General features: G+C 36.7%; 3 protein-coding genes across 14 annotated transcripts; 1 reads left to right on the top strand and 2 right to left on the bottom strand.

The window, feature by feature from the left end:
* Positions 1-2,394: 2,394 nt before the first annotated feature.
* Positions 2,395-7,005, bottom strand: LOC122317367 (ATP-citrate synthase alpha chain protein 3). 4 transcript variants are annotated; one of them, XM_043134427.1, is made up of 13 exons: positions 6,964-7,005; positions 6,698-6,824; positions 5,491-5,667; positions 5,241-5,402; positions 4,965-5,045; positions 4,541-4,592; positions 4,178-4,292; positions 3,985-4,066; positions 3,744-3,839; positions 3,483-3,584; positions 3,277-3,396; positions 3,079-3,195; positions 2,395-2,731 (listed from the first exon to the last, which is right to left on the bottom strand). In XM_043134427.1, the coding sequence occupies exons 2-13, from the start codon at positions 6,794-6,796 to the stop codon at positions 2,660-2,662; spliced, it is 1,275 nt and encodes a 424-aa protein (XP_042990361.1). In that variant the 5' UTR covers positions 6,797-6,824; positions 6,964-7,005; the 3' UTR covers positions 2,395-2,659. The 4 variants fall into 4 exon arrangements, with proteins under 4 accessions (XP_042990361.1, XP_042990360.1, XP_042990362.1 ...); XM_043134426.1 differs by lacking the exon at positions 6,964-7,005 and having other exon boundaries at positions 6,698-6,957; XM_043134428.1 differs by lacking the exon at positions 6,964-7,005 and having other exon boundaries at positions 3,277-3,393; positions 6,698-6,957.
* Positions 7,006-8,178: 1,173 nt separating this feature from the next.
* LOC122315521 (FACT complex subunit SPT16-like) lies at positions 8,179-13,037 on the bottom strand. Of its 8 annotated transcripts, none has more exons than XM_043131463.1 (5): positions 12,891-13,037; positions 12,661-12,745; positions 12,506-12,550; positions 12,142-12,177; positions 8,179-11,704 (listed from the first exon to the last, which is right to left on the bottom strand). In XM_043131463.1, the coding sequence occupies exons 1-5, from the start codon at positions 12,919-12,921 to the stop codon at positions 8,428-8,430; spliced, it is 3,474 nt and encodes a 1,157-aa protein (XP_042987397.1). In that variant the 5' UTR covers positions 12,922-13,037; the 3' UTR covers positions 8,179-8,427. The 8 variants fall into 8 exon arrangements, with proteins under 8 accessions (XP_042987397.1, XP_042987398.1, XP_042987404.1 ...); XM_043131464.1 differs by having other exon boundaries at positions 8,179-11,695; XM_043131470.1 differs by having other exon boundaries at positions 12,678-12,745; positions 12,891-12,965.
* Positions 13,038-13,854: 817 nt separating this feature from the next.
* On the top strand, positions 13,855-25,524 carry LOC122315724 (protein transport protein Sec24-like At3g07100). Of its 2 annotated transcripts, none has more exons than XM_043131835.1 (14): positions 13,855-14,011; positions 15,027-16,122; positions 16,212-16,350; positions 16,682-16,872; positions 17,715-17,822; positions 17,925-18,128; positions 18,309-18,540; positions 19,941-20,090; positions 21,320-21,476; positions 22,796-22,923; positions 23,000-23,322; positions 23,407-23,583; positions 24,356-24,624; positions 25,161-25,524. In XM_043131835.1, the coding sequence occupies exons 2-13, from the start codon at positions 15,079-15,081 to the stop codon at positions 24,587-24,589; spliced, it is 3,087 nt and encodes a 1,028-aa protein (XP_042987769.1). In that variant the 5' UTR covers positions 13,855-14,011; positions 15,027-15,078; the 3' UTR covers positions 24,590-24,624; positions 25,161-25,524. The 2 variants fall into 2 exon arrangements, with proteins under 2 accessions (XP_042987769.1, XP_042987770.1); XM_043131836.1 differs by having other exon boundaries at positions 13,959-14,114.

Genomic DNA, 25,524 nt, shown 5'->3' with positions numbered 1-25,524 from the left:
TCCCAACCAAAGCACAAAATTCTTATTTAGAGCACATCGGTTTTTCCAAAAGATTTTCAAACGCTATCACTCAAATTTCAAATAGTTAGGATTTTAAGCGCACAGGTTTTTTTTTTAATGCTTACAATTTAGGGTTCGAACTTCGAAATAGAGGCATACCTACAATGTGTAAGGGTTGTGTTAACGTCATGTTTCGTATGTCTTGGAGCCAGACTTCAGTGACTAGGGCCTTCAGTCTATTACCTGTACACTTAGAAAAAAAAAAACACAGAAATTCAGAAGCTTGGTGGAGACTGGGGAGTCTCCGATGCTTAAGTTAGTATCTCCTTAATATTTCATGTAGAGTGTAAAGGAATCAAAGAAAGTTCTTCATACTTGAGGAGTGGTTTTCATTCTATGTTTTGGGGGGACCACCTATACCCTGTGTCAAAAGTATATGTCTCATCAATTGTTCTTTTAATCAGAATCCTTTAATGCATAATGGCTTCAGGGGTAACGCAATTAATGAGGTGTGAAGTTCTGGGACCAGAGCCATTAATGCAGCGTGACTTCCTGTCTCTTATAACTTGCAGGTGCACACCGTCAAGTTCCTTTTCCCTGGTTGTCAGAAGATCAAGGGTTCCTGGCATTTTCCATTTACCTGCTTGCACAGGTTCTCTAAGGCTCAGCATCATATGGGAATGTAGAGGTGATGTGTCCTCTCCTCTCTTATATTTAGGGCCTCCCGCATGATTATGACCATGAGCCAACCTCAACTTTGAGACCAGAGGTCCTTAATGGGCTAAGGGGCCATCCAGTCAAACTAGGCTCTTCGCTTTTAAGCTTGTCTTCTAGCCCTTCAACCTGAGGAAAAAATCTCATTATAGGTTGCAAGTTCAAGTTCAAACTTCTAATAGAGACTTCCCTGCTACTATCTGAATTTCATAAAAGAAAGAAACAAAGGGTCATCCCAAAAAAAATCATCAATTCATCAATTTAGGGTTTCGCAAAAAAAAAGGGTCTTTATATAATCAAAGCTTAATCACAAAAACAATTGTTCAAAAAATATTTAAAGAGGTTTTAAAAATGTTTGGAAGAATTTAAAAAAAAAAAAAAAATTATGGCCACGCTCTATCATCACTCACAACTAAATTCATTCAGCTTCTTGTTAAAAAAATAACGTGAAGATTGACTAAATGTGTCATATTATGTCATATGTCATGCTAATTGGCTAGCACGTCTATCAGAATGAAACAAAGATTGACATGTAACGTACTAATGTGACAATCCTATTAACAGAAGAACGACGAACGTCCCTAATTATGATTTTTTTTTTTTTTTGGCTCTTGGTATCAATATTATGAAACTTAAAAAAATATTTTCAAAAAATTATTATAAAACTTAAAAAAATTTATCTCGATTTTTTAAAACTTACAAATCTAAATGTTGATTTGCAATTACCTCGAATAAAAAAATTGAGAACAAGTAGCTTTAAGGCCAGATTAGGAGTTAGAGGATTTTTCTCAAACCCCAAAGGGCCTAAGAGGCCAGGCCCAGTACAAAAAGACCTACTCCTACTGAGCCATTCAACAACCCAGCCAAAGGTTCTCGACCCATACAAGCTAGGAATAGGGTTCCGGGTTGGAAGATGGGTCACTACTTTGGAAACCCACAATGCTACATCAATGAACGAATGAAGGAAACATGTCATCTTGGCGATATTGAACTCTAAGACAATACTAGAAGATCACGCTGCATTAAATATATTCACCAGATGATCACACCACATTAATTACCTCACTTAAAAGGTTACGCTGCATTAAATGAAGCTTAATAGAAGGGACTCTAAGAAGAGATCCTCGACCCAGCCGCAATGCATAACTGTCTGCCCTTAAGGTAGAGTATAAAAGGACCCCTCAGGTATTGAATGAGGGGGATCTAGCATTGTTAGGAACTCTCTTGCTTAAATTTCATTTTTTCAAGTATTATATAAGGATTATTACTGACTTAGGCATTAGAAATTTCCTCTGCTACCATAGGGATAAATGATTGTGCAAGATAATAACTAACATTAAGTGTTATTATATGAATAAAAGTATTGAAATTGATAATTCAAATATCACTTTTAGATAGTAAATGATTGTGCGAGCTAAAAACAACAAACATTTTCAACCATGTCAATTGTCACACTCCCTGCAAAATTACTATTTGCCCAAAAAACTTTAACTAACAGAAAAAAAAAAAAAAAAAGTTAATATTTTCTATTATAAATATTGTTTCTCATATGTGGGTCTGGATTTCCTCAATAAGTGGGCCAAACAAATGAAATATTTCATTAATTGGGTAAAGTGTACTAATCTAGGATCAAAATTAAAACTCAAGACATCTATTCTTATAATACGTAAAAACCATCACTTGTCGCAAAAATATAAATTGATAAAAATAGATAGATTTAATTATTTATATTATCTTAACACCACCTGGCGGCCAAAAAATTCAAAGTTTTCAGATTTTGAAACGGGAATAAAAGCACTGATGTTTTAAAGTTTCCACCAATCCAAACTTCTGAATCGTTTGCCTTTTCAATCAAGGAAGCCCGATGCTGAATTATTCACCACGGACATCGCACCAAATTATTTTTGAGACTTATGCTGACACAGGAGCAAAAAGAATTGTGAAACTATGCCCCAGACATGATGCAGTCAATTGCCTGTTTGCAGATTCCAGTCATTGTAGCCTCCGGCCCAAAAACCTGCAAGGAAAACATCGAGATACAGTTCAGGGAAAACAGAAGTTGGCCGGGGTAAGAAAAAGGGGACCTGTTGGAAACTGTTTTTATACAGTATAAGCATAAGGAACACTTTCTACTCAAAAGGAAACTTTCTTACTGACGCTAAAGCTTTTTATTTGTAGGTCGTGATTAAGTTAGAACTAAAATATGGTGACTAAGCACTGCTCCCCATCCCTCCACAAAGAAATACTCACATTTAGAAAGAAAAAAAGGTGGGGTCGCAAAATTCTCAGTCATCAGCCATAAGTGGGGCAACCGCTTACAGATTTTATGACAAATGGTTTCCAGAAAATAACTCCACTACCTACCTCAATGGGTACACCAAGTTCCTCTCCCAAAGTGCGCATCTTTGCCAAACCAGTCTGATAGTTTGGACCACCTCTTCGGACATAGAGGTGCATTCTTGCTGCCTTTAATTTGGACTCCTGTCCCACACACACACATACACAGAATTAATTGGTGAAGAAACAAACTAAGCTTACTGGATAAATTCAACTAGAGCAAACCTTCTCTTTAAGAGCTCGAATTATCCCATTGAAAGTGGCAGCAACATCTGTGAAGTTAGCAATGCCCCCTCCAATAAGAAGGGCTCTCTTACGACCATCAGGGTCTGCAGTAGCACACTGCTAAACATTAAGCATATCCTGTTTCAGGACAAATGAACAAAGAAATAGAAGCTGAAGTCCCAAAAGAAGCCAAAATATTTTCTTACATCAATAACAACTCTTGCATATTGCAACACCTCTTCCTCATTTGGAGCTCCACTATACTCTGCATAGTTACCAAGCTCCTGGGCATAACCCAAATCTCCAACCTAGTTAAATGGAAAGAAAAAGAAAGTTGCACAAGTATCAAACATCTGGCAGCATTCTTAAAGAGTGACGCATTACTAAGCTTTACAGCAAAGATGAGATTATGATGTAATTCATGACAATGGCATGTGCACTATAGGGCATTATATTGGATCCCTTACAGTGTCCGCATATATAACACTTGCACCACCACCAGCTACCATTGTCCAGATGCGTCCTTTTGGGTTCAACACAGTGAATTTCAAAGATGCACTCGTCTGCAGTGTCAACAATAGACTATGATTTGTACTTTTATTATATGGTGTGGAATGGTAAATTCCAGTTTCCATGATTGAACTCAAAATAGGGTGAAGAAAGTTGATAAAAATTAAATATCAAAAGGAGATACACACATGCAATTACCTTCTCATCCAATGAGTGAATGAAGCTCTCTGTAGGGCTCAAGACTCTTCCAAAAGGCAGTGGAAACTCGATGTTACCCCACCTGAACGTATAAAAATAAATCCATAAGGCAGCATTGTGCCAAATGCATTGGAAGTGAATTTCTGATGTGAATTAAGCATGTGTTAAGAAACAAACATCAATAAATGTATACTTCTTGAAGTTCTTAAAGGCAGCAGTGTCGTCCAATTCTCCCCTCATATCCAAGGGGTATGGCTCCCCGTTTACCAGTGTGAATGGATTCATCTCTATGAAACTGAAGTCAAGATCTATGAGAAGGAAATAAAAAGGTTAGAATTGAACAATAACAGTTTAAGAAGATTTCCAAGACAAGTGCAAGTGCAAAAAGGTTGATCAAAAGGAGAAAATAGTCGCTAATAAGATCTCTACATAATCTAGCATATACGTATGAATGAAGAAAAAGTTGGAGAGTCGTATATCTTTTTCAGAAATCATGTTATTTCTCAAGTTCTATCAATGCAGCCGAGCACAGGCAGCCTTTTTAGACATTACATACCTTGAAATACATTAAACACACCCATTACGAAGTCAGCAATTTTCCCCCGAACCTAAGCAAAATAGATGTAGAAACAGTACATATCAGATACACTAAGATAGCATTAAAAAAAAAAAGACTGAAAGCAACATTAAATCAAGCAGGAAACTGAAAAATTACGAGCATGAGACATTTGCAAATCAGACAGATTAAATAGCATCTAAGGGCATTAAATATGTCACAAGGACACAAGGAAAATCTATCAACTGATCATCCTTATGCCACAGTTTTTATTGACATCTGGGCAGAGGTGCAATGAAATTAGAAACACTAAAAGACCTCTCAGATTACTCATCATTCAATTTATCAGCCATTGCTAGAGGTTATAGAAGTCATTCGAGTTGGAGAACAAACAAGAAATTATAAAATTTATACCTAAACTCACCTCTAAGGGTAGTGTAGCAATCAATGGGGCGCAAACTTCCAATGTCATCGCCTTCTCAGTAGGAAGGTATATAGTCTTAACCTGTATAAATCAAACAAATATCAACCTTTGAGATGTAAATACTCTAATAATTGACAGGGTAAGAAAAATAATTGTGTGTGTGTGTGTGGAGAGAGAGAGAGAGAGAGAGAGAGAGAGAGAGAGAGAGAGAGAGAGAGAGAGAGAGAGAGAGAGAGAGAGAGAGAGAGAGAGTGAGAATGAACTGTATGGACATACTTTATCCCAGTTTTCTTCAATTTCAATACCCCCACACTCTGAAAAGCTAATGGTGCATCCAAGCCTTTCAGAGACTATTGATAGGTAATATTCTTGGTCATGGGGAACAAATGGCTCAACAATGAATGTAGTTATTGGTGCCTTGCAACCACCCATCTCAACCTAAGGAAGATCCGACACCCACATCAGCAAATTGAAAATCATACAATTAATAATCAGGACAATGCAACAAATGTGTCTCACCCATCACCTGAATGCCCAGGCGAGCTTTCACAAACTCCGCAACCTGAGCTAAATCCAAGTTCAACGCCACCAAGCCACTCTTTCCACGCTTGCCAAACAACATGTCGGGCTTCACAACCAATCTTGTGGACGAAAGCCATGGCTCTTCATTTGTTAACTCCGTAAAGTCCGTTACCTCTGTCACCTGAACCATAAAAATTATTCTCAATCACCTTTTAACAAGACATCTTCTTCTTCTTTTTCCTTCTTTTTATTTCTTCTTTTGTTACAAGACACCATGTTACATTTACTATAAAAGGCAAACAGGAATTAAATCATCGTGCAGTTTAAAGGATGACATAAATTCAAAGCAAAAAACAGATGTAATTCAGCATGTCCTGCTCAGCTTATGTCTGTTTTTTAAGAGATTACTACATGAATAAATTCATACATGCATGCATACATATATATATATATATAGAAAAATTCTATTATGAAGTCGGATGGCCGGTGTGGACGTGGCATAATTTGATTTGAAAGATAAATTTTAAAATTTGAACATTACAAATTAAATCTTGCCATTTAAGTGATGTAAATGGTGTGCTTGAGAATAAAATAGCTCATATATAAATGCACGCAACTTATTATCGTTGAATAGAGTGTAATAAACTCAACGAGATACATTAAAAAATGTCAAGAACATTACGTAGATTTTACTTACCAGAAGAATTACATACACGCATCATATACATACATAGAAACACATAAAAGTGAATATCCTTGAATCGAATACCGTAAACTCAACTTGATACATCATAAAACGCCGAAACAATTGCTAAATGAACTTTTTTCCCAGATATCATATTACAAGCATCTATACACATACAACGAAAAATACACACTCATACAATAAGTGGGCTTTTGTGTACACATGCATACACACACATTCGTATAACTAACTGTATATAATTTAGTTACATTTGCATCTAAACCAATAAAATTAAGATCAAAAACTAAAACTTTCTAGAAGCTTCTGAGTTCTGACCGAATAATAGTTAATTCTCACTTTATTTATATACATGTTATTACGAATTCGAAGTTTACGAAGTTGGTAAAAAACGTTTCCACTTTCCAAATGATAAAGATGTCAAGAGTGATCACAAGGGAAACGGTAAAGGCGGCTCCGGAAGAAACTAGAAGCATCGGGGTGGATGGAGGGAGGAGAATGAAGCTACCTGGGCGGAGTGGATCTGGAGGTCGATGTTGGCGAGACGTTTGAGATGCTCCTTCAGCAGGCGCTTAGAATCGTACTCTCTGATCTTCTTCCTCGCCATTTTTCACAAAGAATTTTACAACAAGCAGCTGCAGCAACAACAACAACAAATTACAACCACCTCTGGATCAGAGTGGAAGAAGATCTGTGAAGAAAGAAATAGAGAGAGAGAGAGAGAGAGAGAGAGAGATAGGGAGCAGAGCGGGTGGGGATGGGTTGGGTGGGTACAATTGGTAGTTGGGTGGCGCAAGGATTGCAATGCCCAAAAATGTCCAAATACCAATTATAAATAAATATATCAAAAAGGCGGACAGAGTCTCCAATTTTATCATTTAACTATTTTAATTTTCTTAATTTATTTTTTATTTAATAATTAAATAAGTAATTATTAATAAAATTATACATCTTTTTGTTTTTTTAATAATTCAAATTATTTAAAAATATTAATAAAAAAATAATTTTCATAATTTCCTTCACAATATACTAAGTTATGGTGGCCCGCTAGCACTATCCTACATTAACATCTCAATACTCCTAGCTATTTTTTGCCAAGATTAATCGTAGCATATACAAAGCATGATCGGCCTCACACCATTAACACTGCATTAACTAGCTGCATATTCTGTTGGCCCCAAATGTAGGCAAGGACAATAGCGATTTATTAACACCTCATTTAAATATTAAGATCAAATGAAAAATTTATGAATAATAGTTAAATTTTTTGAGTTAAAATATTTTATAAGATTTTAAAAAATAAAAGAAAAAAATTAAATAAAAAATTATAAAATTAAAATATTATTAGAATGTAATTTTTTAATATTAATTTTATTTTGAGATTTGAAAAGTTGAATTATTTTTGTGTTTTGTTTAGAAGTATAAAAAAATTTATTTAATGATTAGAAGAAAAAATTGAAAATTTTAAATTTTAAAATTGAAAAATTTTTGCGTTTAAATAGTTTTTAAATGTTGAGATGTGATAAGATAGTTTAAAAGAGTCAAGGGCCTCGTTTGGATGTTGAAATGAGATAAAAAAAAATTTATGAATAGTAATGAAATGATTTGTGAGTAGTAATGAAATTGTTTGAATTATAATATATTATTGAGTTTTGAAAAATGAGAAAGAAAAAATTAAATGATAATTTTATAAAATTAAAATATTGTTATAATATAATTTTCTTAATATTATTTTTGTCTTGAGATTTTAAAATATTGAATTACTTTTTTGTTTTGTATAAAAGTTTGAAAAAATTATAATAATTAGAGGAAAAAGTTAAAAATTTGAAATTAAAAAATCTTTATATTTGAGTGATACTTAGATGTTAAGATGAGATGCGTTGAGATTTTTCTCCATATCTGGGGATCCAAACGAACCTAAGGCAAAAGAGGGAAACTAGAGGCGGATCAACCGTGGAAGTGAATTCAATCAACAGATAGCCACAGAGATGTAGTATAACTTTATTGTTTAATTCTCACTATTTTACAAGATGAGTTCCTTTTAGCAAGTTCCTTCAACACACAATGCGACCCAAAAAAAAAAAAAAAATTGAGCTTTTTTCAAACACGTTGGAAACGAAGGTGCCTTTTACAAAGTCGTCCTACTTCATATACAACTGGTGGCATCAAATAGAGAGCAACTCTCTCCAGTCCACTACCAGGATTTCTTTTAAGAAGGTGGCACCACATCCCTTACTTTCACCTTAATTTTGCCCTCTTGGGAAGGCTGCCGCCACGATTCCTCTTGTCAGGTGCCCGAGCCTTTCCAAAAGCCTTCACCTTCCTTCTTGTCCTCTCATCCTCACTGTCTGAGTCATCCCCGTTCTCCCTGTCTGCATAGGTTGCCTCCCTCTCCAACTCTTCCCATGTCTTTCCTTTATCCTCCTCTGAGTCTTCTTCAGAGACTTCTTCCTCATCGTCCTCAGATTCAACCAATGACTCGCTGCTATCAGCTTCATCATCTGATACTGAGTCAGACTGTACATCAGATGGCTCATATCCTTGGTCTGACTCCGAGTTCTCAGAATCTGAATCACTGATATCCATATTTAAAAATTCCCATCCACCATCCTCAATAAATTTTTCCGGATCATCAGTGATAGTTTTCAATATAGGACGCCAGTTTAGATTCAATCTGCTTTCATAATACTTCAGGTCAGTCGTGTCTAGCCACTCCTTGATGCCATCTAGCGATGTTGAAGGGATAGAATCAATTCGAAAGACATCTCTCTTGAAGTCCTTGAACACAATAGTCATATCAAAATTCTTCTGCCCAAGACCAACTCTCTCCAGGTTAACAATCTCAATCTCATTCAGAGTTATAACCACAAATGGTGTCTCTACCAGCTCAACCAGGCAGCTAGAAGTAGGGACAATGAAAGCTGAAGCCTTGTGGGGTACCCCATGGAAGCCAAGCTCTCTCAAGGGCTGGTCAAACTCAAGGTCAAGTGCTTTGAATTGAGGTTGACCCCACAGATCATGTACGCGGTTCACAAAGTTCTGAAAGTCCATATTAATTTTATTTTTCCGATCCCTCTCACGCTGCTCTTCCTCAATCTCATCTGGGTCATAGGCAGATCTCTTTCCACCACCAAGTGTCTGGACCACATCCATCACCTCAACAAAAAATTGCACATCCTTAGTTTTCTTGTTTCCCACCATAATGTGATTGTGCAGATGAAAGTGTAGCACAGTGATCATTTCTTTCTCTGCGGGCTGGAAAAACGCATGTTTGATGTTTCGGAACATAACATCAACACGTTCTTCAGGCCTTGAGGTAGAATACCGGAACCCATTTGCATGGGCTTCTAGTGAGCCAGTCAACTTTCTTCCACGACCACCAAATGGAGGACGAATCCAAAGATCAGATAATCTTATAGGCTTGAATTTAGCTCCTGCAACTTGCAGCTTTTCCTGCGTAACTAACGTGGCCCTTTCAGCTCTTTCAGACTCCCTGGAGGCAACCTGCCTTCGAAGGGTTTTAATCAGCTGTACCACTTCACTGATATGCCTTGTGTCCTTGGAGCGGAATGAAACTTCCTTCAGATAAATTGACCCTTGGAACTTAACAGAGTTTAAGTCATGCGGGCTAAAAGAGGTGCTAGGTACATTGAAAATTATACGGATGTAGCAATTTCGGTTACTATCCTGCTGGCTGGACACACTCTTCACTGTGGCTACATGGAAAGGGACCATGTTTCCATAAATTGGCAATAAGATGGCCTCATTCTTCTGATCGATTTGAATCATCAAATCTCTCGAAGGGGGCAGATCGTTGACATTCTTATAAGCAATCAAATCACCTATTGTCTTCCCAGTACCACGATTATCTGTTGCCATGGAACCCCCACCAGCAAGCCTTCTGGCAGTTTCTTCGTTTTTCTGGCGGGCTAGTTCTGCCTGGTGCTGCCTTCGTAGCTCCTCCTTTGACATCTCCTGGTTGCCTGACCTAAGTGTCGCCTTTGATTGGTTAGCCCCACCACCTCTAGCCGCAGCTTTGATTTTTGGCCGTTCCTCCTCTTCTTCCTCATCCTCATTGAACGAGTAAGCTACATCCTTAACAGCTTTAGAACTTGATATGGTAACTATTTCTGGGACCTTTTCACCAACAATAACAGTATCTGCTAGCAACACGGAGAATTTCTCGGTCTTTGGGTTGTTGGTCTCTGCCTGCAAATTATGGAATCCAAGGGAGACATTGAAAACCATGCCTGGTTTTAGAACTTTCTCGTTTTTGGCATTAAGACTAAGTCCGGATTCACGAAACTCGAGGCCAATTCCGGTTCCTGCAGTTTTCGTCAAGCTTGCAGCCAATTCCGGAGCATCCTTCTCAACTACTGATAGTGCAGCCAGATATGCACTTGTGGCCTTGTTCCCAGATTTCAAATTACTGATTGCTGCTTCTTGTGCATTAAGAAGAACCTCATAAGCCTTGCTCTGCGAGGCATTGGCATCGATCAGAAAAGTTCTAGCAACATTTGAGCAGTAGCTGTTATATCGTGATCCAATGGCACAAATAATCACACTGGTTGAATCATAGTAAAGGCTATCATCATTGCTTGAAGCACTCGGTTTCAGATCAAAACTTCCTCCACTCTGGAAAATTGGAGGGTAACAAATATCAACATTCTCTGCCTTCAGCTTGACCTTAATTCTTGCTGGTTCCAATATGGCTTTCTCCGTGTCATCCATTAATGAAGAATGTGAAACCTTCTTTTCCTCATCAATAATCTTTTCGAGCTTTGGGACTACGAAACTCCTCATCACTGACGAAGTCAAGAATGCAGCCTTCTTTACATTTGTCAACTCAACATTGTCTTTGACAGCAAACAGATTGGAGAACCCATTTGTTATGTCGCTTAGCTCAAAATTAGCACTCTTCAACTTTTCAGCCCAAGTTTCCAAAAGCTTTCCTTCAGGAGCCTCTCTTGCTATGTGTCCAACGACAGGAGCATCATGACGACTGGAGTTTGACTGAGCATTGACAGCTTTAAATATACTATCCATTAGTCCAGCTCCATCATCATTTTTGGGCTTAACATGCACCATGACTTCAACACCAACAACATCTTTGGCAGACCTTTTCACAACATCAAGAAGAGATGCCTTTTTCTGGCTACACAAGAAATGGATCTGCTCCTTCATGAAGACCATAATTGTTTCTGGGAACTCATAACCAACCAACCAGATGTTCAAAGCCGAGGATTTCAAGTACCGTAGATCCTCAGAAGTTGGGGGTGTTGCTATGGTCAGAGCATCGGAATCACCCCATAAATCACCCTTATGTGCATTCCAATGTGAATACAACAATTTTAACCGCTTGCTGAAGTTTTCCAGATTGATGGCATATGGGTTGGTGGCTCCCGATGCCTTGCCAGTTGCAATTTTTGCATTGCCATTCCGATGTTCAGCCATTGAGAATTGTTTAGATGTGTTCTTGAAAAGACGGCCAATAGAGCATTCTGATCTGCAAAAACTGTAAAAAATAATGAGTATTTATTAGTATGCTTCCATTTCTATTGTATGCTTGAACTTATTCAAATGAGTTTTGCTACACAAAACATCAGCGGCTTATAAATAGATTTTCTCCATTCGAATTAGCTTCATGCCATAAATTGCATGAATGAATATTTACCTTCCTTTTTACAAGAAAAATTAAGAAGGGAACAATCCATATTTCGAATATCAAGTCTCAGTCTTACTCTAATTCCCGAAGGATAAGCAAGTAACCCCTATAAAAGTAACCATAATTTTCTTATAGTTACTTAAGTAGAAACAACTCCATCAAGAACAAAGTGTGGGAGAAAACTCAACATTTGAGTTTCTGTCCCTTTCAACAATTTCTTGGGAAACAAACACAGAATTAAATATATTATGAAAAAAAAGGTTAAAAACAACAAAGTCGGAACTTACGCTTCTTTGATTGCTTCGCAGTTTGCATCAAAAGTTCTGCATCCCCAGGTCAAATAATAATAATAATAATATAATAATAATAATAATAAAAACAACAGCAACAACTACAATAATAATAATAATAATAACAACAATCCCTCGTCAGATTTACTTCTAAAAGTCAAAAAAACTTGATGATTTTTTGAAAGAAAAAAGCACTGCAAAACTAAATACTTTTTTTTACAGTGTTAAAAAATTTTATTTGCATAATCTGTAGCAGTTTTGTACAAATGAATAAACCCGGATCAGATATTAGATTAATACAATCTCAACTTTGATTAAAAGAAAGATACACAACTGTATGAAGATCGATAAACTAACTCACAATTGATTCTTCAATTCCCCAAATGGAGCTCCCGATCCTCCATATCTAATACCAAATGAAAAAGAAAAACAATCATGAAGCTGATCATAAGCTTCAAACCTATAAAACCTGATAAAAACTAACAAAACGCAGACACAGAAACGACTGAAGTTCACATTAAAATAAGTACTACTTTGTCTAAGAATCCGTGTGCGATCGTCGATTCAACAAGCGGATTCACGGTCAACTGGGTCTCTGAAACTGATTAAAAAAAGTCAAAATTGGTCCCAGTTGTGAGTAGCATGGATTTGGATCAAAGTGATTGGTCAAGATGCGAGAGTGAGAGAAACTGAAAACAAAAAGAAAAAGGAAAGAAGGAGGAGAAGGAAAGCAAAAAAGGACCAACTTGATGCGAAAAAGTTTTTGGAAAAATGCATCTATACGGTGGAGGCCCGGTTCTTCTCCAGTCTCCACTCACCGGTTCTGCAATTTCTTCTTGGTTTGTTGGAGATAGACACCATTTATGCAGGGGGGATCATTACAAAGACTTTTTGGATTCTGCTAAAATTACGGTAACGTGGTCAATAATTATTTTTTAACTGATAATAAAAAGAGTAATACAGTATTTTAAAAAAAAATTAAATTCTATTATTAGAACATAATTTTTATATAAATTTAAAAAATTTTATCTATTTTTTTAATTGAATGTGCAAAATATATAAAATCATTTCTCTATAAATTATTGATTATAAAACTCTTTTTATTTTTGGACAATAATTTAATTTCTATGGAAATTTATGTCCAATCTTTCTTTTTTATTTTAGATATGGCAAATCTATACTATTAATAATTATAACTAAAAGATTTTACATGTTATAGTTTAAGAAAATTTAAAATTAAATATTTTTATAAATTAAATTATAAAAATCGTATAATTATTATTTTTTAAAATGAGTTTACGATATTTATATATTTACGAGTGTAAACTTTTATTTCTCTTTACTAATTTAAATTAGTCTCAATTTTTGTTAAAGCATGTATGGATTTCTAACATCATTGGGTACTCAGATTTCCTTAAAGTGTGAGGAGATTTTTCAGCCTTTTCCGTAAATATCAAAAAACTTAAATTCTAAATAATTTTTTTTTAGGAAATAAAATCCTTAAAAAAAAAAAAAAAAAAAACAAAACAAAAACTTGCCGCCTGCCTGTGGTGGATGCCACCTAGGGCTGGCTAAGGATGCTGATAGTTTTTTATTTTATTTTATTATTTAAGTGACAAGTGTTGAATATTGATTGGTTCTAATTTTTATTTATTTTTTAATCGGTTCTAATTTTCAATTTAATACATCACAGTGATCATAGATTCATACGACGAGAAAAAGGACTAAAATTACTCCATTGATATTAACCGAAAAATTAAAAGCCAAGCCCCCAATTCGGCTTTTCTTGTGTCCAACTCTATACGGCTCGCGCACTATCACGTTCTTCTCCGTCTGCCCCACTCTCTCCTACTCCGATCCATCACAGGTTACTCTCTCTCTCTCTCTCTCTCTTACTTTCTCTCACCAGCCGATTTCGATTTCTTGCGGATCTCTCTATGCCCTCTCTGCTTTTCTGGAGATCTTTCAAAGTAAGAATTGCTTTGTTTTGGTCGCTTTCGGTGCCCAAAGTTAATTGCGACTCGTGCATATGTTTCCAAGTTTATCAAATTTGAACGGGAGTCTTGTTGTTTTCGCGCATAAAATGTAGTGGCTATTCTCTATTTCATTGATTTATCCCAATTCTGATCATTACAGTTGGTTTGCTATAAAACTTGCATAAGGATTTGACCAGTTTTGGCTAATGGGCACTGTGAATTTTGGTTTTAATGTTCTTTGAACTGTATGGAACTATATGGTTTTACTTTTTCTCTTCGCTGGGGGCTCTTCTTGTCAGCTATTATGATCCAATTTGTCGTGTGGGACTGGTATAATCAGTGTGTGGTATCACTTGTTACTCCGTAGCTTAATATTTCTATCTTGGACGTAATAATACCAAATCATCATTGGTGTTTTTTATGATGCTTGCTTAATGATGTATATTGTTAAAACAATTGGACGGGATTTCCAGATATGCGTCTCTTTATGTGTGTACGGATAAGCTTGGTTTTTTGTTGGATGTATGTATATATTAGAATGGCTTGCAGAGGAGGTACTTGATAATAGAAGAGTTTGGAATTTGACGCCTTGGGAACGGGTGTAGATGTGTTCCTTGTTTAATTGATTCTTTGAGTCTGACTTTAAGTGGACACTGCTTCTATACTGACACTTCTATTGTCTTTCCCTTTTCTTTTCTTTTTTTTTTAATTTTATGGGAAGATTGTCAGCTATGATGCTCAAGATAAGAGTTGTGCATTCTACTCTGCCTATGTTGGTTTTTCAATCCATGTTTAGATGTGTTTTGCATTTTTCTTGAAGGGTGATGTACATAATTTTTTTTTTTTTATGTTGCTTCTCTGTATGAACCACCATGACTCTGGTGTTGCTTCTTGTCATGGGTGTAGGTCATGAGAGTGTTGCCATAACAGAACACCAATTGGCTATTGATAAAACTCCATGGGGACTGAAAATCCTGGTCGGCAACAGTTTCCTCCTGCAAGACCTGTTGCTACACCTTTTTCTGTAGCTCCTCCGCAAAATATGATGCCTTTTTCATCATCAGGTCCTGTGGTTGGATCAGAGGCCTCTGGTTTCAGACCTATTCCACCAGGTGCTCCCCAGCCGATGGTGCCTTCGTCAACACATGTGGTTGGATCACAGGCCTCTGGTTTTCGACCTTCTCCAATAACTAGGTTTAGTGATCCATCTGTGCCTTCTCCACCAACAGCAAATGTTCCACCCATTGCTGGACAATTTCAGCGTTTCCCAGCACCACATTTTCCCTCAACAGTTCAAGCACCCCTTTCGCATGCCCCACCAATCGGTCAACCACTAGCTCAACCTCCTGCTCCGCCAGTTTCCTTTCGTCCACGGCCACAAATACCTCCAGTGCCAATGGGATCTCCACCTCAAACCGTAAATCCTGCAGTGCCCAGCTTGAGTGCTCCTTACTCTTCATCAGATTCAATGTATCAAGCTCCCAGGCCAAATTTTCAGTCATCATTTCCCGGATATGTCCGTATGCAGTCTAATGCTGATTCACAAGCCCCACCTATACCGCCTCCTTTTCCCACTCATCAAGGAGGTTATGCATCATCTGCCCCTCCACCTTCTTCCTACCCTTATCTTGCTCAACCAGGAGGTTATGTTCCACATCCACCAGTGGCAGCACCCTTGGGCATGCAGTCAAGGGACCAAATGCAGCATTTTGGCTCTGGACCTCCTAGTGGTTCCATCCAAGGTTTGATGGAAGACTTCAGCTCACTTTCCATTGCGTCTGTTCCTGGATCAATTGATCCGGGAATTGATTCTAAATCACTGCCAAGGCCATTGGAAGGTGATGTGGAGCCCAAATTGCTGGCTGAGATGTATCCTATGAATTGTGATCCTAGATATCTACGACTTACTACTAGTGCTATTCCAAGTTCCCAGTCTTTGTCTTCAAGGTGGCATTTGCCTCTTGGAGCCATTATTTGTCCACTTGCGGAAGCTCCTGATGGGGTGAGTGTCTCTAAACCCAAGATGGTAAAACATGGCCAATATTGAGCATACTCTGATTACCTTTCTAATTGCTATTCTTATCTATTCAGGAAGAAGTACCAGTAGTTAATTTCACTTCAACAGGCATTATTCGATGTAGAAGATGTCGCACATACGTGAATCCATTTGTCACATTCACAGATTCTGGGAGAAAGTGGCGCTGCAACATCTGTTCTCTACTCAATGATGGTAATTTTCAACTTTCTCTTTTAAGTTCTGAGATTCAGTCATAGCTGAAGCTGCCCATTCCTTGTTTAGATTTAGATTTTTAGAATAATATTGCGAAGTTTGGATTGTAGCACCAAAGCGATGTTATTTTTTTACATCAAGATAACTAGTACTGCAATTTAGTTTCAAGGTCTATTACTTCACTTGCTGCGTGGTTTAGACTTTTTGCCAGACACTACTCATTTCCAATTGAAAGTTCTCACTAATTTGGTGGATCATGGTTGGTTTGTAGAGCTCCTCTCTATTGTTCTTTTGAGGCATAATTCTAATTTATGTTGAATCTCATGTTCAGTTCCTGGTGAGTATTTTGCCCATTTGGATGCCTCTGGCATAAGAATTGATTTGGACCAGCGACCCGAACTTACAAAGGGTAGTGTGGAATTTGTTGCTCCAACTGAATATATGATGCGACCTCCTATGCCGCCAGTATATTTTTTCCTCATTGATGTGTCTATATCTGCAGTGAGAAGTGGTATGATTGAGGTAAGCACTTCCAGTTATATGGCATATTCTGCTGCTACTCTCATCTTGTGTTTTACCATGGAAACATGTTTGTTTGTGTGAATAATAGCTCATATACAGCTATAGAAATTTTAGGACTAATATTTTATAGTATATGATCATATATGTTGGTTACTTATAAAAAAGAAGTATATTATCATGGATGTATACAAAATATATGTTATTTGTGTGTAGTATGCAGTTATAATACGTCATAATAGTATAATGACAGCAGTTCTTGGATCTGGAGAAATATTGGTTGAGTGTATATCGCATGCCATGTGTAAATGGTATAATATTTAGGTACCATTTGCTCTTGTAGCCACGTGCTCCCCTTTTAAACAAGGGAAGGTCTTAGTTTCAACTTATCAGATTGGTTGGATTTTGCCCCTTGTGTGGTTGGGGGAGATTTCATCCATTGTGTTGCCAAGTAGTTACCACTATAAAAACTTGGTAGCTGGTACAGCAAGTGGGCTGGCCAGAGTTTATAGTTTTTGGATGTTTTCTTACATGGCACCAATACAGTGAGGTTTGCAGTTACCTTGTCAAAGCAGAAGTGGTGTGATTGTTGAACTTTCCTTTTTAAGGTGATTTTTCATTATTCTCTGGAAGATTATCCTTCAATTCAAGTAAACAAATGGGTCTTTGTCAATTTTGGGTCTTCATGTTAGTAGTGAATACAGAATCTCTCTCTCTCTCTCTCTCTCTCTCTCTCTCTCTCTCTCTCTCTCTCTCTCTCTCTATGTGTGTGTGTGTGTGTGTGTGTGTGTGATTTTGTGTGTGTGCATAATTTAAATAGATGTTGACCTCTGGTTTTTATGCAGATTGTGGCCCAAACAATCAGATCTTGCTTGGATGAGCTGCCTGGCTTCCCCAGAACACAGATTGGATTTGCAACTTTTGACAGTGCAATTCATTTTTATAATATGAAGGCATGCAACTTGTGTTACTACTGATTGATATGGCTTAAACATTTTCTCATTTCAGCCAAATTACTTTCTGAATGTTTTGTACATTTTCTTTTGTGTGTGCAGTCATCTTTGACACAGCCGCAAATGATGGTTGTCTCAGATTTGGATGACATATTTGTGCCATTGCCAGATGATCTACTTGTCAATTTGTCTGAATCCAGAAGTGTGGTAGAAGCGTTCCTAGATAGCTTGCCATCCATGTTTAATGACAATGCGAATGTGGAATCTGCTTTTGGTCCTGCTCTTAAGGCAGCTTTCATGGTTATGGTGTGTTAATTTTATCCATGCACACCACTGTAACTTTAACTTTTCCCATGCATATAAGCTATGTCTTAGTTTGTTGCTAATGTTTGTAGTTCCTGAGTGATGTGTTTGTCAGATTATTTCATTGTCCCTCCCTGCCACACTTGGGCTTAGCACTCTTCAATTACCCTTCTCTCTCTGCAGAATCAACTTGGGGGCAAATTGTTAATATTTCAAAACACACTGCCATCTCTTGGTGTTGGCCGCTTAAAATTGCGTGGAGACGATCTTCGTGTTTATGGAACAGATAAAGAAAACATGTTAAGATTGCCTGAAGATCCATTCTACAAGCAAATGGCTGCTGAATTAACTAAGTACCAGATATCAGTGAATGTATATGCGCTCAGTGACAAGTACACTGATATAGCCTCTTTAGGTACATGCTTTTGGTTTCTGTTACTCAGTGCTTTTGTTTATGGCGACAAAAGTCAAAGTTGATATTGGAAAATTTTGAAATCCTTCTTTTGTATGGTGCTTTGGTTTATGTTATGAGCCTCAAACATGTTAAAATCTTCATTACGAGAAATTATGTTGAAAGTGTGGTTTATGATATTTTGCATATAATACTCCTAGATTTAGTATGAGGGTGGTGAATGAGATCCCAATTTGCTTCGAAAGAATTTTTTTTGTGATTCATATTGATCCCAAAGGGCTCCAATCATAATTGTTCTTTTGAGTATAAGCTTGAATGTGGCTTGGGCTTTCTTTGGGTAGTTACAATGGTATTGGCTCTAATACCAATTTTTTTTTCTTTTTTTACTTATCAAAAACAAATTTTATGAAAGCCAATACCAACCAGAAATGTGGGACTTGAGATGTGCCACCTATAACTAAATGACCGGACAAGGATGTTAGGGGATGAGGGTAGATTGTAATTTCCTGGATTTAGTGTGAGATGGTGGCAAATGGGATCCCACATTGCTTGGGAGAAATGCAGTTTATGATAATTCGAAGGGCTCCAATTATAACATTGACTTATTTTTTGAGTATAAGTCCATATGTGGCTTTTGGATTTCCTTCATATGATGTCCAAAGTTTACGTATGTCCCATCTCTACCTCTTCATTTTTTATAGAGGATTTTGATTATGCACATGCAGAAATTTTTCTGTACCTTTTATGTAGTTCACGTAAGCTGCAATTGATATTAAGGTAGTATGGTTGATTGGTCTACTAAATTGTTCAACATTTTAAACATTAGGTTGATTATGTGAGAATTTGTAACTCAAAAGGAAAAAATGAGTTGTGGAATTAGTTTTATATCTGATGTTTTACTATCAGAGTACTGCAACACTTGCAATTAAAATATGTCATTAATATTCCTTTGATTCCTTGGTCTTAGACTGTTACACAAATGTTTTTACGCTTTGTGTATACTGGTAATCCTACTTTGGACTTAAATCTTGGGTCCTAAATATGAATGCACGATCCTCTTTTGGTAATTTTTGACCATGTAAAATTACTTATCAAAAAAAATTTTTTGACCATGTAAAAGCTGATTATGTTTGTTTTTATAAGTAACGAAGCTGATTATGTAATGTTTAGGAAGCATGAAAAGGGAAAAGATAACTGTGACTTTCAAATCTTTTCTTTCGAATAATCCCTGGGCACTTTTTGCTAGTATGCTTGTTTGTACTTTAGAGAATCTCCCAGGTATCAACAAACTTCTTTAATTCCTATGCTGTGGTAGTTTGACTTAGAATGTATAAACGACCTTGATAATTGAAAAATAAGTATTTTTTATTTTTCATATTATTTTTTACTATCCTTTAATGTAGGAACTCTTGCAAAATACACTGGAGGTCAGGTATATTATTATCCAAGCTTCCAATCTGCCATTCATGGAGAGAAGTTGAGAAATGAGTTAACCAGAGACCTCACTAGGGAAACTGCATGGGAAGCTGTCATGCGGATAAGATGCGGAAAAGGTGAGCTATTAATGATGTTCAGTGACAATCTTTATACTATATTTTACCACATACTCAGGTACATATCATCAGACATGCAGAACTATCAAGAATGATTCAACTCATAGCTCTAGGTATCAACCAGTTATTATCTATAATGATTTAAAGCATTTAATAGCTTATGGTTTTAATAGTGCATGGACCTATTAAGTGAATAATAATGAAGGAAAAAGGTATTAGTTGATGTTTTCCTTTCTGGGGAAGTGAATATATTTTCTCCTTTCCTGTTTGCATGCATACTTATATTTTCTTGAAGTGAAGATGTGTACCTCTAGGGGTGAGTTCAGTCCGGTCCGGTCCGGTCCGGAGAGGTTTTGTGGACCGGACCGGACCTATTCGGTCCAGGGTTTTCCAACCCTGGACCGGACCGAACTCCATCAGGACCGGTCCGGTCCGGTCCTATTCGGTCCGGTCCGGTCCGGTCGGTCCATTCGGTCCAAGGTTGACTTTTTTTTTTTTTTTTTATCTAATGACTTTTTTTTTAATATTTATGTAATTATATTGTAATATATTTAATATATATACATATAGTATACTATTATATATATTAGTAATATGCTAATACTATTATATAAATAATATATATAAATAATATTTATTTTTTTTTATTTCTATTCGGTCCTGTCCGGTCCGGTCCGGGGTGAAAAACTCCCTGACCGGGACTGGACCGAAGCTTTTCGGTCCCTTAAAAATGGGACCGGACCGGACCGGACCCAATTCGGTCCGGTCCGGTCCGGTCCAAACAGTGCCGGTCCGGTCGGTTTTGCCGGTCCGGACCGGCCGATGCTCACCCCTATGTACCTCTTTGCAAAATCGTAGATATATTCGAATGGCTTTTGTTAATGTATAGTATGATCTTTTGATGTAGACAGGGTGAGGCCCCAATAAGCACTGCCCTTACAAAGATAAATTCAAGATTCATATCACCTAGAGTTCTTATCTGAACTCTAGGGCCTGGAGTGGGGGAGAGACACATACATAATGTGGGCCATACATCATTTGCAGCCACCTCAATGAATTTCTTGGCAGCATTAAATGTTGTACGGCCCACTTTATGTCTATATCTCTCCTATTCTAGGCCCTAGAGTTCAGATAGGAACTCTATGGGATCCAAATCCGATAATTCATACATATGGATTGATTACTATATTTCTCCATAAGTTGCTGATTAAGTTTGTTTGTACTTGTAGGGGTCCGTTTTTCATCTTATCATGGCAACTTTATGCTAAGATCTACGGATTTAATGGCGCTTCCAGCTGTAGATTGTGATAAAGCATACGCGGCGCAATTATCTCTTGAAGATACATTGCTGACAACTCCGACAGTATACTTCCAAGTTGCTCTTCTGTATCCTTGTGTTGAAATTACTGATATATTTCTTGATGTAAAGTACATGAAGGCATGCATAGAAATTGTTATATGTGTGATTAGTCTTATTGTCATAAATTAGAGATAAATAGTCGTAGGCTTGTGCAATGAACAAAATTAGTTAAATTTATTAAATGAAAAATACCCTATGTAATCAAGTTGGAGTACCTGGAGGAATTATACAGTAATATGAACCTTATAAGGGTGTCAATGTTTGCATTTTGATCTTCAGAATTTTGGTTGATGACCTTCATCATTTATCCGTTTATTCTTCTTTGTTTCTGTGTCAGTAATTATAAATCTCACAAACTTTACTTGAGTGAAGAGAGTCCAAGTGCTATTTAAATAGTATGCCAAAATAGCCCTGGTCATCAAGAGTCATAGTGGATAGACTCTGTAAAATCTTTTAAAATTCAGTATCATTTATGAATCCATTAATTGCAAAACTGAAAAAAGTATAAGTTGACAAAACAAAAAATACACAAATGCAACTTAAAGACTACTATTTATAAACTGAAATTAATACTTTAATTAAATATATAATTTTCATTTAATAATTATAATTTTAAGTAAAAATCAGCAATCTGATTGAATGTATTGTTTTTCATCTTTTCAAGTTTACCTTAATGATATATATTGTTCAATCTTTTTTTCTGATAATGACACAAATAGAAAGTGATTGATGTACTTAACAAAAACCAAAAAGGAAAGTAGTTGATGCCGTTTTATATTACTAATTGTTATCTGATAATAACATAATGAGATAGTTGATGAGGTGGCTTCAATCGATGCAAGCTTCATGCTTTAAAAATTATAGAAGTATATATAGATGTTGGACTGTTATAGCCATTGAAGTGATTAATTGATGAGCTCCCTTCCCACTCATAATTCTGCATAAACGATCCTTATGTTGTCAGCAAACCAATATGTTTGACGATTCCTGTGTTGATCTTCTTGTCTTTAGACATTTAGGGGATTGTTTCAGTCAGAAATATTTATTGTAATCTCGTGTCATTAAGCAGACCATTATTTTGGATGGTCTCCATCTTGTGATAGCCACATTCCTTTATTTTTAAGAGAACTTTTTAGATGTATTTTCCTCTGATAGACATGAGAATAATTTTTCTTGTTGATTTTGTTTTGGACATGATCTTCCCTATCTCATTACATGTTCTTTGGAACATTATTTCTTGTTGTGGCCCCCTTTTTCCCCAAGACTCTTTCTCTTTTGGCATTGCAGTTACCGTTTTTTTGGACATGTTCATAAAAGTGATTGAATTATCCTTAAGCATAAATAGTTACACCGCATCTTGTGGAGAAAGGCGTATTAGAGTACACACAGCAGCCGCACCAGTGGTGGCAGATCTAGGAGAGATGTATCGCCAGGCTGATTGTGGTGCCATTGTATCCTTGTTTAGCAGGCTAGGTACGGTTATTTCAGCTGGGGGTGTCATATGTTGTTGCAAGTTTTGATTTTTAATATTAATCAATGTTGCTTGCAGCAATTGAGAAAACACTGTCCCATAAGTTGGAAGATGCACGAAATTCTCTGCAACTAAGAATCGTTAAAGCCCTTAAAGAATATCGAAATCTCTATGCTGTGCAACATCGCTTGGGAGGCAGGATGATATATCCGGAGTCTCTGAAGTTTTTGCCTCTGTATGGATTAGCGCTTTGTAGATCAAAGCCTCTTCGTGGAGGGTATGCTGATGCTTCACTTGATGAACGCTGTTCAGCAGGTTACACGATGGTGGCTCTACCTGTTAAAAAATTGTTGAAGCTTCTGTATCCTAGTTTCATTCGACTTGATGAGTATCTTTTGAAGGTAACTAATTACTGGACTCAAGTATGCATTGATGATGACGGTGATTTGAACATTCTTCGAATTTCTTCTGTTTCTCATTTGCAGGCATCTGCTCAGGTTGATGACTTGAAAAGGTTACCGCTGGCTGCTGAGAACTTAGATGCCAGAGGTCTTTACTTATATGATGATGGATTTCGATTTGTTATATGGTTTGGTAGAGCCCTTTCACCTGATATAGCTATGAATTTACTCGGGGCAGACTTTGCAGCAGAATTATTGAAGGTATCTCCCACCAAATCCACCTTCCCACCAAAAAAAAGTGTATGGTGATCTTCGTTACTATTTGTTGTCTCCACCTGGTGGCTTGCGCCATTGTCTAAGCAACTTTGATGGGTTTATATTTGTGTCTGAAATCCTCGATCTCGCTTATGAACTTCATTGTTCCTTTCCTTTTGCTGTGGACTTGATTTGCCAATGCCTGTCCTATGGGGCTGTTTTGGAAAATTCCTAGTTTGTCAGCTATCTTTTGAACAAGAAAAAGTTCTGATTTTTTAGTTTATATTGAGACCAGCTTTTTTTTGTTACAAGTCTCTGCAGTAATCATGGACTTTCACATGCGTCTGAACCTTTATAGAACAAAAAGCTTATCTATGAACTATCATAACCTGAACGGGTCACTTTATCCTTGGATGACCAGCTTTTGGGGATCCTTCTACAATCCTAGAAATTCCCGAGAGTATTTCTCCTTGCAAATTACCCAAAAAAGGGGTCATTTTTTCACTGTTCAAGTGACTTGGTTTGATTCAATGAAGCAGTGGTGCCTGGTTTTATTTAGTTATTGTAGATGTGGTTGCTGTGCTTGGCTGTTGGTTTTAATTTTATAATCTTCAGTTTCATGAACTCCCTTAAATGTGTACCTAGCAAACTTTTTACATTTTGTAATAATATCGACCTTACTAAGTTACTTTACTTTTACCAGCAACTTTGTTTTTCTTTTACCTGCAACTTAATCAAGCTGTAATTGACTACTTTGTTTGCTGCTTTTGAGAATCAGGTAAACCTTAAAGAGCGTGATAAGGAAATGTCGAGAAAGCTGATGAGTACACTTGAGAAATTTAGAGAAAGTGATCGCTCATATTATCAGCAGTGTCATCTTGTAAGACAAGGTGAACAGCCGATAGAAGGCTTCCTTTTACTTTCCAATCTTGTTGAGGACCAGATGGGGGGTAGTAATGGTTATGTCGATTGGCTTCTACAAATACACCGGCAAGTTCAGCAAAATGCATGATATAAAAAGTTTCAGCAAAAGCTGTTAATATACAGGTAATGACATCAAAAGCTGATGTTGGCATTTACTTTGGAACTGCTCCAGCATGTGTCCAACATGTTCTACAACGATTGATATCCTCTCTAGATGGATGGTCCATTTTGGAGAGATATAGACAAACATTTAATGTTTACCCATGTGGACTCTACATGTATGTATAATATTTTTGTAAATCTCTTTCCAAATCGGACCATTCAATTCAGACAAAGAATGGGAGAGGATCTCAATCCTTCTACATATCAATTGCAGATAACGTCTTTTTGCATAGTAGAAAGAACAACACAGTGCATTCAAGATTAAAGTCCACATTACGCTCTTATATTTTTGTAATTTTTTTGGGAGGGGAGGAAGGGAAGAGGATGAGGATGAAAATATAGTAACTGCCATGCGAGAAGTAGCTGTTAAGTATGTTTCTAGATAAAAAACTTTAAACAGCCATCTCTTTGTTTTAGAAGTACAGTTATTTACAACAAAAAAAAAAAAGATTTCTGCTTTCTAATGTCTTCAATTGAATTCTCCATGGATCAAACAGGCTTCTTCTGCATCTCATCTGTAAACCGATGGGACATGTTGTTCACAATCAAGGGTTGCTCTCGCAAAAGTATTGAAGGTTATTTTGATGAACTGGTCACCAGAAATATTGAACGATTTGTTTTTTGATCAGAGAAATGTAATAATTATGGGAGATGTGGTTAGGGATATAATCTTATAATTTAGAATAACTGAGCGAATTTTGGTATGCGATGTTATAATTATTTTCAGCAATTTTCCTATCCCTGTAATGTATTTTGAGTTATCCCCCCACCCCCCACATGCCATGATTGTTTGCAAGAGGTTGGATAACAGCTTACTTACAAAGTTATCAGATATTTTAATTTTACTTTGATTTGATGAAA

Source organism: Carya illinoinensis, chromosome 7 (assembly GCF_018687715.1).
Source record: "Carya illinoinensis cultivar Pawnee chromosome 7, C.illinoinensisPawnee_v1, whole genome shotgun sequence".
Taxonomy (NCBI): domain Eukaryota; kingdom Viridiplantae; phylum Streptophyta; class Magnoliopsida; order Fagales; family Juglandaceae; genus Carya; species Carya illinoinensis.
Note: the sequence above shows the minus strand (reverse complement) of the source record. Positions and strands in the feature narration are given on the sequence as shown.